This window comes from Corticium candelabrum, chromosome 12 (assembly GCF_963422355.1).
Source record: "Corticium candelabrum chromosome 12, ooCorCand1.1, whole genome shotgun sequence".
Classification (NCBI taxonomy): domain Eukaryota; kingdom Metazoa; phylum Porifera; class Homoscleromorpha; order Homosclerophorida; family Plakinidae; genus Corticium; species Corticium candelabrum.
In genome coordinates, this window is record NC_085096.1 from 3,245,488 (window position 1) to 3,260,050 (window position 14,563).

General features: G+C 41.8%; 4 protein-coding genes across 4 annotated transcripts; 2 read left to right on the plus strand and 2 right to left on the minus strand.

Moving 5' to 3' along the window:
* The first annotated feature begins 2,221 nt into the window (after nt 1-2,221).
* Nucleotides 2,222-11,098, plus strand: LOC134187580 (collagen alpha-1(I) chain-like). Its single transcript, XM_062655734.1, has 10 exons — nt 2,222-2,398; nt 3,514-3,587; nt 4,359-4,411; nt 4,466-4,567; nt 6,233-6,277; nt 6,333-6,436; nt 8,697-8,822; nt 10,246-10,335; nt 10,396-10,449; nt 11,015-11,098. The coding sequence occupies exons 1-10, from the start codon at nt 2,222-2,224 to the stop codon at nt 11,096-11,098; spliced, it is 909 nt and encodes a 302-aa protein (XP_062511718.1).
* Nucleotides 11,057-12,312, plus strand: LOC134187932 (uncharacterized). Its single transcript, XM_062656106.1, has 2 exons — nt 11,057-11,807; nt 11,877-12,312. The coding sequence occupies exons 1-2, from the start codon at nt 11,240-11,242 to the stop codon at nt 12,305-12,307; spliced, it is 999 nt and encodes a 332-aa protein (XP_062512090.1). The 5' UTR covers nt 11,057-11,239; the 3' UTR covers nt 12,308-12,312.
* A 186-nt stretch (nt 12,313-12,498) lies between these two features.
* On the minus strand, nt 12,499-13,452 carry LOC134187933 (putative nuclease HARBI1). The gene is made up of 2 exons (XM_062656107.1): nt 13,015-13,452; nt 12,499-12,946 (listed from the first exon to the last, which is right to left on the minus strand). The coding sequence occupies exons 1-2, from the start codon at nt 13,020-13,022 to the stop codon at nt 12,499-12,501; spliced, it is 456 nt and encodes a 151-aa protein (XP_062512091.1). The 5' UTR covers nt 13,023-13,452.
* On the minus strand, nt 13,076-13,740 carry LOC134187581 (putative nuclease HARBI1). The gene is made up of 2 exons (XM_062655735.1): nt 13,140-13,740; nt 13,076-13,086 (listed from the first exon to the last, which is right to left on the minus strand). Exons 1-2 carry the CDS (start codon nt 13,738-13,740, stop codon nt 13,076-13,078), a joined length of 612 nt encoding a protein of 203 aa, XP_062511719.1.
* Nucleotides 13,741-14,563: the final 823 nt, after the last annotated feature.

The window sequence follows — 14,563 nt, forward strand, 5'->3', positions numbered from 1 at the left end:
CCATCGTTCGATCCGTGCAGATGGTTTGCTGCTCTTGCCGTAAATACTTCAAACAGTTGGTTGTCTGTTAGAAGAAAACAAAATGTGCCTGGGAAATACAAGGAAAATCATTCGCATGCTCAAACAAGTGCTGGAGATTCTTTTCCCATCTTTTAATACCTTAGTTCATCCTCAGAAAGGCTTCTGCTGGCAAAGCTAACGGGCCGTATTGTTACCTCGTGATCCTCTAACACCACCGCCCCTAACCCAACTGGGCTCGCATCTGCTACCACAGTGGTCTCCTAATCCTTATCAAATAGTGCCAATGCTGCTGCCTTGGCTATCATGACTTTCATTTGCCGGAATGGCGTCACTTGCTGTTCTCCCCATAGGAAAGCTGTGTTGGATTCCAAATTCCACCGCAGCGGTTGGGCTGTAGTATCTAAGTGCGGCAAAAATTTGGCACAAAATTTACAAGAACTAAGAATGATTGCTCCTCTGACACATTTTCTGGAGCTGTGGCAGTTGTGATAGCTGTGATCTTGTTCTGAGCGGGTTATATATACCTTTCTGTAAAATTATGTGTCTCATAAAGTGTACCTCCCTCAATGCAAACCACACTTGCCTAGATTCACAGTTTCAATCCTTTGACTTCAAATGGCCGTAAAACTCGCTCCAGCCGTTCATCGTGTTTCTCTCAAGTTTTCCGTTAAAAATCAGATCATCTGAGATGTTGACTGTGTTATCGCATCCGTGCAAGATCTTTTGTATAATATTGTGGCAGGCTTTCGGTGCAGATCTTATACCAAACATTAAAGGGGAAGTCCAACAAAAAATGAACTTAACTTGTATGAGTAGATCTTACCAAGACAAATCGATCGGTATAAGTTACTCCGTTATCTCCGTTTTTGTACATGAGAACGAGCAATGTTTCTGTAATGTGTAATGTCCACGCTCCTGCTCCGCGCTTCCTGGGCGATTAATTAAGCTCCGCCCACAAGGAATCAATGCGTTTACGGATGACTGCTACGGATATATCGGGAATACCGAATGTAAATGCAAATTATTATGAAGATCTGCCTTCTTGCCATCAGTGGTTCCTCTCTAAAGTAAAATGGTGTCGATAGAGGTTTTTTCCCGCCAGACTTTGAAGCAGAATTCCTCAATACCACGGCTTACCTAGAGAACGCGCTTGTGCTTGAGTAATTTTTATTCTTTTTCTTTTAATATCTGAAGAGAAACGTTCAGCACGCCTCCTGGCGTGTGCCACAGAGGATGATTCTATTTTATCATCCGGTCTGCTCACTTTCTTTTGCCGATGATTGGTAGAAGATTGCAATCCGGATGTAAAAATAGGATCATTCTCTATTGCCCACGCCAGACGGCGCGCTGAACGTTTCTCTTCGGATATTAAAAGAACAAGAATAACAAAATACTCAAGCACAAGCGCGGTCTTTAGGTAAGCCGTGGTATTGAGGAATTCTGCTTCAAAGTCTGGCGGGAAAACAGCTCTACCGACACCATTTTACTTTAGAGAGGAACTACCGACGGCAAGAAGGCAGATCTTCATAATATCTTTGCATTCACATTTGGCATTCTCGATATATCCGTAGCAGTCATCTGTAAACGCATTGATTCGTTCTCATTGGGCGGAGCTCAATCGACCCGGAAGCGGGGAGCAGGCGCGTGGGCGTTGCACATCACAGAAACATCGCTCGTTCTCGTATACAAAAACCAAGATAACGGAGTGATTTATACCGATATATTTGTCTTCGTAAAATCTACTCATACAAGTTAAGTTCATTTTTGTTGGACTTCCACTTTAATAGTTTGTACCGAAAGAGTCCTTTGTCAGTAACGAAAGTTGTGATTGATCTAGAATCCTCTAATAATTCGATTTAGTGATAACCTTTTGTCATATCTAGCTTTTTAAAATGTCGACTGCCGACCCATACGGAAATGACTTCTTTTTTACCTTGTGTGGTTTATACTTGACATTACTCTTTTCAGTTTACCTAGTCTAGGACGTCAATCTGTAGCTACCCCATGCTAGCATGATCATGAATTTGGTCCAATTCTCGGAAGACTATGGTAGAATTCACCGACTTCGTTGGAAGGGATGCCAATGTAACTGGAGCAAAGTTCATAACTATAGATTTGAACAAGTAGCGCAGAAGTCTCGGTTACAACAGGGGACTCCGCGAACAAAAATTTTGTCACGACCGGTACCAAAACGGGTACCATGTTCCTACCCTTGAGTGCCGTCTGGGGCTATCATCGAAACATCGACACGGTTATTATGGGAGTGAGGCACACCTACATCATCGAAAGCATTTCGGCCGAGAACTATACCCATAGAATGGACGCTGTAGCTCCAGGTAACTTCAACATCGAGCATCTGTTCGTATGGATGCCTAAGGTTTGACCGTCACTCTCCTTGCAGATGCCATTGGAGGCGTTGATGTTGACAGGCGCGGCGCAGTCTCTACTTTGAGCAAATTAATGCGTATAAAGTTCAGTTCAGAACTACCAAATTAAGCCCCCACTTGGAGAGTCACCAGTGTTGCCAGCGAGCAATTACCTCATCTCGTCTTCGTCGCGTTTTTGTCCATAGAGTGGGATGGGGAATGAGGCTCACAAACATTAAAACAAAATCTTCGACAATGCTCTGCTGACATGATTGAGCGTCCGCGTCAATATTAGACAGTACTATACAGGGAGATCAAGACAAGCTTTGAAAAAGGCTCTGAAATTACTCGATGGCGTACATGTAATTCAAGGAAGCTTTCAAGAAGTATTCAGACACCAATTCGGAAAGTTAAGTAGTCGAACGAGATGTAATCATAAGGCTCTACCTCTCTTTGTTTGGTAGCTGTATGTTTTCCCAACAACAAACAGGCATTGGAGAGCGAAGGTGCTGGATTCAGGGCCATGCGGTACTTGTAACTGTACCTGACTTGTAACGTTTTGCTTGTTAGACGGTGTTTCTGCATAGTCTTTTTGCAGTATGACAGCTGAATTTTTAGAGTGCGTGGCTGAGCAGTAGCGGTGTTGTTGCAAAATTCACGATTTACAGTGTCGTTTTCAACAGAAATTTGGCACTCCACGGGAATGTGCAAAGGGTAACGTGGGGTGTTTGTGACAGCACGTCCGTTTGTCGGACGAAGCGACTGACCTCTCAATACGCAAGTGTCGACTGCACGTTTGTTTAGCTAAACAAATGCATAGCTGAGGTGCTAGGGTTGGGCTAAATCCACAGTATACAAAACATTATCACGTGACGAGATATGTGATTACATACACCGGCCGACGGTTTAGCACTGTAATGTGCTTCTCTTTTTATTAATTGTTTAAATCAATCTGTCTACGACGTATACTTATTAGTGAATTTGTATTATTCATCCGCTATGGCAGTATGTTTGCTCAACGTTTTCAAGTAGTTGAATATTTTGTGCTGCGTAGGCTGTCAAGCATTTTCATATATCAGACAACCAAGAAACGAATGTATTGTTATGGTTACGTATTTTTGCCTAGGGTGATCGCGGTCCTACATGTCCAAAAGGTGCTACAGGACCTCCAGGATCTCCTGGTGTAGCTGGCCCCAGAGGGTAGCCGGTTAAAGTTGGAAAACAAGATCTACTCGGCAAGCCCGGAATTGCAGTAAGAAACTAGTATCAGTTAAATGTACTAAGCAATGTATGTCATAAATGACATGCTAAGGACCAGTAGAGCCTCCTGGCCAGCCAGGTAACAACGGAAACAAAGGACAACAGGTAATAAATTTAGGTTACGATATGGCAAAGTCAATAATTATGTACATAAAGAGAATAAGATAATTTCTCACTGAGCACACAAACACACACACACACACACACACACACACAGAGTTCTGGTATTAATTTTTAAATTTATGACTAGTAATTGTAGCTTGAAAAATTGTCTCCTGTGAACCCTTTGTATTTTCGAAACTTTACTTTAAGTTATTATAGTCGTCCACTAATAGTCATGGAAGCACAAGTGCCAATTTTGACGTTAATGTGATTGAGCAATACTTGAAACTGTTGAAAAACTGAAAGCAATTGCTACCGTTTATTCTAATGTTCAACGTTGCAGAATGCGTGCGCTCGCGCGTATATATTGTATATGTAATAGGTATAAGCTGATGAGTTAATACATTTACATGTGAATGCCTATTACATGCAGTGTGCACTAATAAGCTGTGCCATGAGTAATAGAACTTTTTAGATATTCAATATGCTAGTTTTGGTTTAATTAATTAAATAGATTAGTGTATACGTCATCTCTATTAGTAGAAGTGTCTGCCATGAATAACAGTATGTTTACTCGACGTTCTTGAGTATTTTTTTACTGTGTTTTAGCATTCTAAGTAGGCTGTCAAAGCATTTACATGTGAAAGCAATCCAAGAAACAAGTATGTTTCTAATTCTGATTCCAAATTTTGTCTAGGGTGCCCGTGGTTATACAGGACCAAAAGGTGCCACTGGCCCTAACGGAATTCCTGGTGTCACAAAAGTGGGTCCACTAGGTCCGCCAGGTCCACGTGGAGACAATGGAATAAAAGGAAAAGGTAACAGAAAAATATTGCACCTTCTTACATGCTCTGCAAACGTAAATTTCCGGTATGCACTTTTTAATTGTAACTAAAGGCAAATCAAACGGCCATTGTTACCCGGTGCCCGCGGATATCCGGAATGCTGTGCCACAGTACGCACGACCGTGCCACCGTACGACCATACGACCACATTTATACTAACGAAGGTGGAAACGAAGTTATTCCGACCAATAGACGAGAAATGGTGTCATTACCGAACAATAAACGAACGTGATGTCATCATAATTCTCCACCTCTCTTGGTTTGGTAATTGCATGTTTTCCCAACAACGACCAGGTTCTAGAGAGCGAAGATGCTGGATTCAGGAACCATGCAGTACGTTTAGCTGTACCTGACTTGTAACATTTGCTTGTTCGACGGTGTTTCTACATAGTCTTTCTGCAGTATGACAGCCTTAATTTTTGGTGTGCGTGGCTGAGCGGCCGCGGTGTAACGGTGTTGTTGCAAAATCACTATTTACAGCGTCGTCTTCAACAAATTTGGCGCTCCACGGGCATGTGCAAAGTTAACGTGCGCTGTCCATGACATCGCGTCTGTTTGTCGGACGAAGCGACTGACCTGTCAGTACGCAACTCTGGATGGCACGTTTGTTTAGCTAAACGAATTCATAGCTGAGACGATAGGGTTGGGCTAAACCTTCAGTATACAAAACATCATCATGTGACCAGATATGCGATTACATACACCAGCCAAAGGTTTAGCTCTGTAATGTTCTTCTCTAATCATTAACTACGACGTATTTATTAGTGAATTCGTATTAGTCGTCCGCAATGGCAGTATGATCGCTAAATAATTTCCATTAGTTAAATATTTGTGCCTGGGTTGGCTCTCAGGCATTTCCATCTGGCAGAAAACCAGGACACGGACATGTTCTTATGGTTACGTCTTTTTTGCCTGGTGTAATCGCGGTCCTACGTGTCCAAAAAGTGCTACAGGACCTCAAGGTGCTCCTGGTGTAGCAGGTCCTCGAGGTTGGCCGGGGAAAGTTGGAAAACAAGGTCTACTCGGCAATCCCGGAATTTTAGTAAGAAACTAATAACATTTAAAAGTCCTAAGCAATCAATGTATGACATGCTAGGGACCAGTAAGGCCCCCTGGCCCGCCTGGTAACAAAGGAAACAAAGGAGAACAGGTAAATGACTTTATATTATGTTATGGCAATGTCAATAATTATGTACTTAAAGACAATAAAATGATCTCAAATTTACCACACACACGCGCGCGCGCACATACACAGTGCTACTATTAAAAATTTTCATACGCTATGTGCACTAAAAAGCTGTGCCATGAGTGATAGAACTTTTTAGATATATTCAATATAGACCTTTGAAGTTTCTGTTTGTATTTACCGTATTAGTGCATAAAACAATCAGGGAGTTTTCCAAAATTAATAAAATGATAATAGCAAAAGTAAGGGAAATTTCTTATAGTACATAATTCAATATCAAAGTGGAAAAATGGAGCTCACTCTATGGCAAAGAAAACCGTGATTAAAAATAGATTAATTAAATAGATTACTGTCAACCACATCCTTATTACTATTAGTATCTGCCATGCATAACAGTATCTACACTCGACGTTCTCAAATATTTCTGTTTTTCTGTGTTTTTACGTTTCTAGGTAGGCTGTCAAAGAATTTCTATGTGAAATTAAATCAAGAAACCGGTATGTTTCTAATTGTGGTTACACATTTTTGTCTAGGGTGCCCGTGGTTATGCAGGTTCAAAGGGTGCCACTGGCCCTACGGGAATTCCTGGTGTTACAAAAGTGGGTCCACTAGGTCCGTCAGGTCCACGTGGAGAAAATGGTATGAAAGGAACCGAGGTAAGGGAAACTATTGTACCCGCTTACGTGCTCTTCAAAGGTACGCTTAAGTTACCGGCTTTTAACTAATGGCAAATCAAACGGCCATCATTATTCGATGCCCTGGAATATCCGGGCATACGAGCGACCGTACGTATCACCGTACGACCGTGTTTATACTCGATTAGCGCAGATGCGAATAAAGCTATTCCGACAATTAGACGAGAAGTGGTGTCATTACCGACAAAAGACGAATTTGATTTTATCATAAACCTTCGCCTCTCTTTGCTTGGTAGCGGCTAGTGAGAATTCGGCAATCAGGAGTCCGTCCTAACATAAGAATTTAATACATAGAAATTACGACTATATAGTTTACATTTGCAATTGCATGTTTTCCCAACTACAACCAGGTTCTAGAGAGCGTAGGTACTGGATTCATGCGCCATGTTGTACGTGTAGCTGTACCTGACTTGTAACATTTTGCTTGTTCGACGGTGTTTGTGCATAGTGCTTTTGCAGTCTGACAGATTGAATTTTTGGTGTGCGTGGCCGAGCAGGTCTTGTGCTGTTGCAAAAATTACTATTTACAGTGTTGTCTTCAACGGAAATTTGGCGCTCCACAAGAACTTGCAAAGGGGAACGTGCGCTATTGTCGGACAAAGCAATTGACAGCTATGACAGCTCGTCTGTTGTCTGACGAAGCAACCGACCTATAAGTACCCCTGTTTAACTAAACGAATGCATAGCTGAGACGAGTGGGTTAGGCTAAACCCTCAGTATACATACCATTATCACGTGACGAGATATGCGATTACATACACCGCCCGACGGTTTAGCACTGTAACGTTCTCCAATATTCTTTAATTGTTTAAATTAATCAGGCTTTACGGCGTATTCATAAAGGGATTCTTATTAGTCGTCGGCCATGGCAGTATGTTCGCTCAACGTTTCGAGTTGTTGAGTATTTTATGCCTGGGTAGGCTGTCAAACATTTCCATCAGGCAGAAAACCAAGTAACGAATGGGTTCTACTGGTTACGTTGTTTGCTTAGGGTGATCGCGGTCCTACAAGTCCAAAAGGTGCTCCAGGACCTCAAGGAGCTCCTGGTGTAGCTGGCCCCCCGAGGTTGGCCTGGAAAAGTTGGAAAACAAGGTATACTCGGCAAGCCCGGAATTGCAGTAAGAAACTAATAACTGTTAAAATTCCTTAGCAATGTATGTCATAAATAACATTCTAAGGACCAGTAGAGCCCCCTAGCCCGCCAGGTAACAGCGGAAGCAAAGGAGAACAGGTAAATGAATTTTATGTTGCTTTATGTATAGCAATGTTAATAATTTTGGATATAAAGACAATGAGATGACTTCTGATTGAAAACAAACACACACACACACACACACACACACACACACACACACACACACACACACACACACACACACACACAAACAAACGCACAACGGCAAGGACAAACACACAAACACGCATAAAGACAAACGGACTCAAATACAAACACAAACCCACCCAAACACGCACACACACGCGCGCGCACGCACACACACGCACAGACACGCGCATGCACACACACACACGCACAAATGCACAAACACACACGCACACATGCACAAACACACACGAAGTACTGCTATAAAAATTTCCTTTTATGACTAGTAATTGTAAATTAAACAACTGTTCCAGTTTGACCGTTTGTGTTTTAAAACTTGGTTTCAAGTTACTATACTAGTCAACTAATACTCATGTAAAATTCAGAGTCAATTTAGCATTGATGAAATTGAGGAAAACTTGCATGCACTAGTAAGAAAAAGTGAGCAACTGCTACCGTTTATTCTAATGTTCCACTGGCGTAGGAAGCGGGGTGTAGGTATGAAGCCCTCGCTCAGTGTATGAATTTAAATTTTCTGTGCCAGTGACTTTTGCAAATCCTTTTTCGGTCTGGCAAGCGAGGTAGTTTTTGCTTACTCATGATGACATCCACGATACAGTCCACTGCTCATGAACATCTTGTTACGCCACAATGTTCAACGTTGCAAAATGTGTGCGCGCGCGTGTAGACATATATATTGTATCTGCAATATAGAGGTATCAGCTGATGAGTAAATACATTTATCTAAATGCCCATTACATGTAGTGTACACTACATGCTGGGCCATGAGTGGTAGAACTTTTAACTATCATGTATTAAAACATTTTGAGACTTAAGAGGTTTGTTTCACGCGTAGTAGTGCGTATAAACAAGCAAGGATTTTTCGTTGTTTTTGACTAGCGTGATCGCGGTCCTACAACTCCAAAAGGTGCTCCAGGACCTCAAGGAGCTCCTGGTCTACCTGGTCCCCGAGGTTGGCCTGGAAAAGTTGAAAAACAAGGTATACTCGGCAAGCAAGGAATTTTAGTAAGAAACTAATAACTGTTAAAATTCCTAAGCAATGAATGTCATAAATAACATTCTAGGGACCGGTAGGGCCCTGGCCCGCCAGGTAACAACGGAAGCAAAGGAGAACAGGTAAATGAATTAATGTTGCTTTACGTATAGCAGTGTCAATAATTATGGATATAAAGACAATGAGATGATTTCTGATTGTAAACACACACACACACACACACACACACACACACACACACACACACACACACACACACACACACACACACACACACACACACACACACGCACGCACGCACACACACACACACACACACACACACACACGCACGCACACACACACACACACACACACACACACACACACACACACACACACACACACACACACACACACATACACACACACGCATGCACACACACGCACACATGCACAAACACACACAAAGTACTGCTATAAAAATTTACTTTTATGAATAGTAATAGTAGATTAAACAACTGTTTCCGGTTTGACCGTTTGTGTTTTTAAAACTTTGTTTCAACTTACTATACTCGTCAAGTAATACTTAGGTAAAATTCAGAGTCAATTTAACATTGATGAAATTAAGGAAGACTTGCATGCTCTAGCAAGAAAAGGTGAGCAACTGCTACCGTTTATTCTAATGTTCCACCGGCTTAGGAAGCGGAGTGGGGGTCGAAGCGCCCTCGCTCAGTGTATGAATTTCCTTTTTTGTACCATTGACTTTTTCAAATCGTTTTTTGGTCTGGCAAGCGAGGTAGTTTTTGCTTACCATGATGACATCGACGATACAGCCCACCGCTCATGAATATCTTGTTACGCCACAATGTTCAACGTTGCAAATGTGTGCGCGCGTGTGTATACATATATATTGTATCTGCAATATAGAGGTATTAGCTGATGAGTAAATACATTTATCTAAATGCCTGTTACATGCAGTGTACACTACATGCTGGGCCATGAGTTGTAGAACTTTTAACTATTCTATCTATTAAAGCATTTTGAGACCTAAGAGGTTCCTGTTTGTTTCACGCGTAGTAGTGCGTATAAACAAGCAAGGATTTTTTCAACATTTGAAAAATTGCCGCTAGCAAAAGCAAGAAAATTCCTTACTATATAGAATTCAGTAGCAACAAGACAAAAATGGTACCCACGGTAACTTTCCGGCAAATAAAACAGCAATTAATTATCAATTGTCTAAATAGACTATGGTGTCTACCACATCCTCATTAACTTCAATAGCCAGTAGGCTGCCTTACATAAAGACGGTATGTTTAATCGACGTTGTCAATTATTTCTGTATTTTTTACTCTGCTTAAATATTTCTAGTTGGGCTTTCAAAGCATATTTATAGCAGCAAACTAAGGAATCAGGATGATTTTTTCTAATCCTGGTTACAAATATTTTGTGTAGGGTGACCGTGGTCCTCCTGGTGTAGCATGCCTTGGATATTTGCAGGAAAATGTTGAAAAAGAAAGTCTACCTGAAAAAGATGGTTTTGCAGTAAGTAAATAATAACATTTTGAAAGTACTAGGTAATGATTGTCATGAATGACATCCTAGGGACAAGTGGGAACATCTGGTCCTCCAGGCCACAACGGAACCAAAGGAATAAAGGTAAAAATTACTTATGTAACTTTGTAGCAATATCACTAATTATGGACAAGACACGCACGCACGCACGCACGCACGTACACAAACACACACACACACACACACACACACACACACACACACACACACACACACACACAGCATTGTTACTCACAAATAACCTGCAAGCCATAGTTGATCAATTTTAGTGTTTTAGTGTATATAAAGCGATATGTCTTAATAGCTTTTGACCTAAGCCGTTTAATTAACATATGGTGTCTTCATGCACTGTTTGAAATATTCCTAGTAAAACGTACAAGTGTTTTCTCTGAACTGTGTTAGACTTTAAGAAATGCCAGTAAAAGCTGGCAAACTTTCTAATCTAACATTCAATGAAAAGGAGTTATAAGCTTTGAAGCAAAAATGCAAGTTTCCCACTTTTAAGGCAAATGAAACAACCATTACCGAAGTCGTATTAGTATTCTGCTGTGACAGTATGTCTACTCAAAGTTTCTTAGTATTTCTGCATTTGTCAAAGAATTTTATCTAGTATGTTCCTTCTTATTGCTAGTTGTGTATGTTTTATTAGGGCGACCGTGCTCCTGCAGGCACTAGAGGAGCTCCTGGGGCGCGTTTCTTTAACCTCCACCGGCTAATCCGGATGAGGCGGTAGAGTTTCTGCACGTTTCATTTACCTCCACCGAATAAGGCGGTGGAGCTCCACCAACTCCACCAACTCAACCACCCTCTCGCCAGTGGAGCTGGTGGAGGTTCGGTAGAGGTAGGTCACTGCGCATGCTCACTGCTTGACAGAATGGCGGGAAGAGGACGGATTTTCAATGTAGGATCTCCAACAGAGTGCAATCTTGTCAGAACGCTCACAGGAGATCGTTCCACTCCTTTGCTGTGGGCACCAAGTGGATTGGCTAGGGAGGAGCCCCCTGTTCGTACGGATGTCGTCATGACACGCTTTTGTGAACCGTCTGCAGCTGTAGCTATCTTCTGTAACAGCGAACAACAAATTCAGAGGACTCCGGGACCTAAAGAGGCTGAGGGGAGACGTTCCAGTCTAACCCTACATACTGATTCGTCTTGTTCGTCTGCTGATAGAAGCAGATCATCCACACCTGTAGCTACCAGCATTGCAGCTACTACTAGTGTCCATCAGTGGGGTAAAACGGAAACCTTGCTTCTTCTCAGTCTCTACGTGGTCCACAAAGAAGAATTGACAGACAAGAAGACGAAGAAACGGTGTGTGTGGAAGAAGATTGCAGAAGAACTGACAAGGAAGGGATATTGCGTAACTGGTTTGCAGTGTGAGAATCGGTGGAAAACGCTGAAGGCATTGTTCCGCCGCACAATAGATCACAACAAGAAAACAGGTCTGCTAATATGAAACAACAATTTTTTATTGTTATCATTTTTCTCATGATGTGCTGTTGAATTCATAGGGCGGGACCCACGTACTTGTGATTTCTTTGAAGAACTTAAAGACATTCTTGGAGATAGGCCTGAAGTAGAACCTGTGAGAGTAGCCAGCAGCTACAGCTATGCTGATGAAACTGCCAACAACAGCAGTTATGATGCCTGCTACCACGATGATACTGAACAATTATTCGATGATAAAGCAGATGCTGAAGACACAGGAAATCCACCAGCAGCCAAAAAGCAGGCAAGGGAGAAAGGACAAAACTCTGCCACTAACTCTACCAGAAAAGCTGGTAGCAAGAGGGACATAGTTCAGCTCATTGAACAGATCGAACAGCAGAGATATGAGCAGGAAAAGGAAAAACTGAAGGTCCTCAAAGAAATGCAAACAGAGAGGATGACTGTAATGAAAAGTCTTGTGGACACTCTCAAAGTTATTGCAAACAGACGTTGATTGTGTTCAGAATTATTAGCAACAGATAGAGTTTAGTGTAGCTGTCTTCAAAGACTGAAGCTTTATCCACAGTTTTATTATGTTAAAACTCTACAGTGTTCCCATAACTGTTGATTGTGTTCAGAATTATTAGCAACAGATAGAGTTTAGTGTAGCTGTCTTCAAAGACTGAAGCTTTATCCACAGTTTTATTATGTTAAAACTCTACAGTGTTCCCATAATTGTTCTGCAATTAGGTCACGTTTACGTTTCCCAATATTTATTCTTGAGCCATCAGCATTACCTATAGAATTATTTTCCTCAACACCATCCTCATCAAGCCCATCAATGCCATCAGCTTCTTGGTTATCATCATCACTGTCCACGAAGTGTTCGATATCATTCTCAGACATGATGCAAATATTATGTAAAGTACAGGCTGCCAAAATGATATCTGGCACGTCTTCCAGTCTGTCAATATCCACATATTTCAGTCTTCGAAAGCGGCCTTTCAACAGAGCAAACGCTCTTTCTATAGCCATTCTCGTTGAAGAATGAAGAAAGTTATAGTTTCTTTGTTTTTCAGACAGATGTCCATTATCTTTATAAGGAGTCATTAGCCAAGATGACAAAGGATATGCCGAGTCTCCCAATAGGTAGCTGCCAAAAAGAAACAGAGTGTCAACAGATTCGGTAATGCGATCATATAAGTCAGAGTTTTTGAGAACCCGAGCATCGTGTGTGCTCCCCGGATAGCCTGCAAAACAGTCTCTAAAAAACATTCTATGATCACAAACAGCCTGTAGAACTATCGAATGGAAGCATTTTCTATTGATGTATGCATCTTGATTACTTCTTGGAGCCTTGATCGCTATATGCGATCCATCAATGGCCCCAAGTACCCCTTGGAATCCACGACGACCGTGAAATCCATCAATCACATATCTAGCAGATGCTGAATCTTTAGGCCACCTGATGATCTTGGGAGTCCAGTTTCTGTTGATGGCTGCTATGACTCTCTTCACAATTCTGTAGGCAGTGGCATTACATATTCCAAATCGGTCCCCAATGCTTCGAAAGGGCTCTTGCGTGGCCAGAAACCACAATGTTACCAGCAATTGCTTTTCGACATCAACAGGCAATATTCCCCTTCTTTGTGGATCTGAAGCTCTAGGGACACCTCTGCAGTATCCAAGAGCAGTCACAAGAATGCTTGCAGTTCTCCTTGAAACTCGAAAGTGCTGCCTAAAGTCTTCAGGATGGTACCTAGGCACGACATCTTCTGCAAATCCTGCAATTCGCACATGCTGTCGTCTGTGAGCCAAGACCCCCAGAAGGAGTCCCAGAAAATCTAAGCCATTGAACAGCAGAGATATCAGCAAATCAGATTCCTCAGCCAGTGAAACGGCAAGAACGGCTCCAAACGCAGTCAAAATCTCACTAACTTCGTCCATTTACTCAAACAACACACTGCGCATGCTCACCTCTACCACTGCGTTTCTTTTTCTTGCTTCCACCCAGTTTACTTCCGCTCTACCGAAGTACCTCTACCGCCTCATCCGGATTAGCCGGTGGAGGTAAAAGAAATGCGCCCCTGGTGAAGTAGGCTCTCCAGGTGTGCAAGGAAATATTGGAATACGAGGTTCACCTGGCAAGGCTGGATTGGCAGTAAGAAAATAATACTTTTCGAAAGAGCTAACACAGTTTTTCATAAATAACGTGCCAGGGACCAGTAGGACCGCCAGGTCACAAAGGAACGAAAGGAATACAGGTACAAATGACTAAAAAATGAGTGTTGTAGTTGAAATTATATATCCAATGTTCTAAGTTAGTTTATTGGTCCGTTTCGCATGAGCTTGTTTACTGCAGGGTCCAGCTGGGTTAGGAATAAAAGGACAAAAAGGAAAAGTGGGGAAAAGGTAAACATTTCTAAACTTTTTCATTGTTAATTTTTAAAAATCAATTGACTAATAGGGAGGTAAAGGAAGTCCAGGTCAAAAAAGGTCAACAAGGAAAGCCACGAAGTACTGTGAGTTGTAGTCGACGTTCTCTTGACCAGGCTAATAGTGTTTGTAAATTTAGGTTGTCATGGAACAACTTAAAGAATATCATAAAACATATTTAGTTAAGACAATTGACGAACGTTTGACGAAACTAAGGCAGGCGTCAAGCGAACATCCTGCGGCTCATTTGTATGGAAGTAGCTACCAGGGTTAGTATGGTGCAATGGTGCTTGTTCATTCGTACGACAAAAGTTTGTTAATTAAAATATTTATT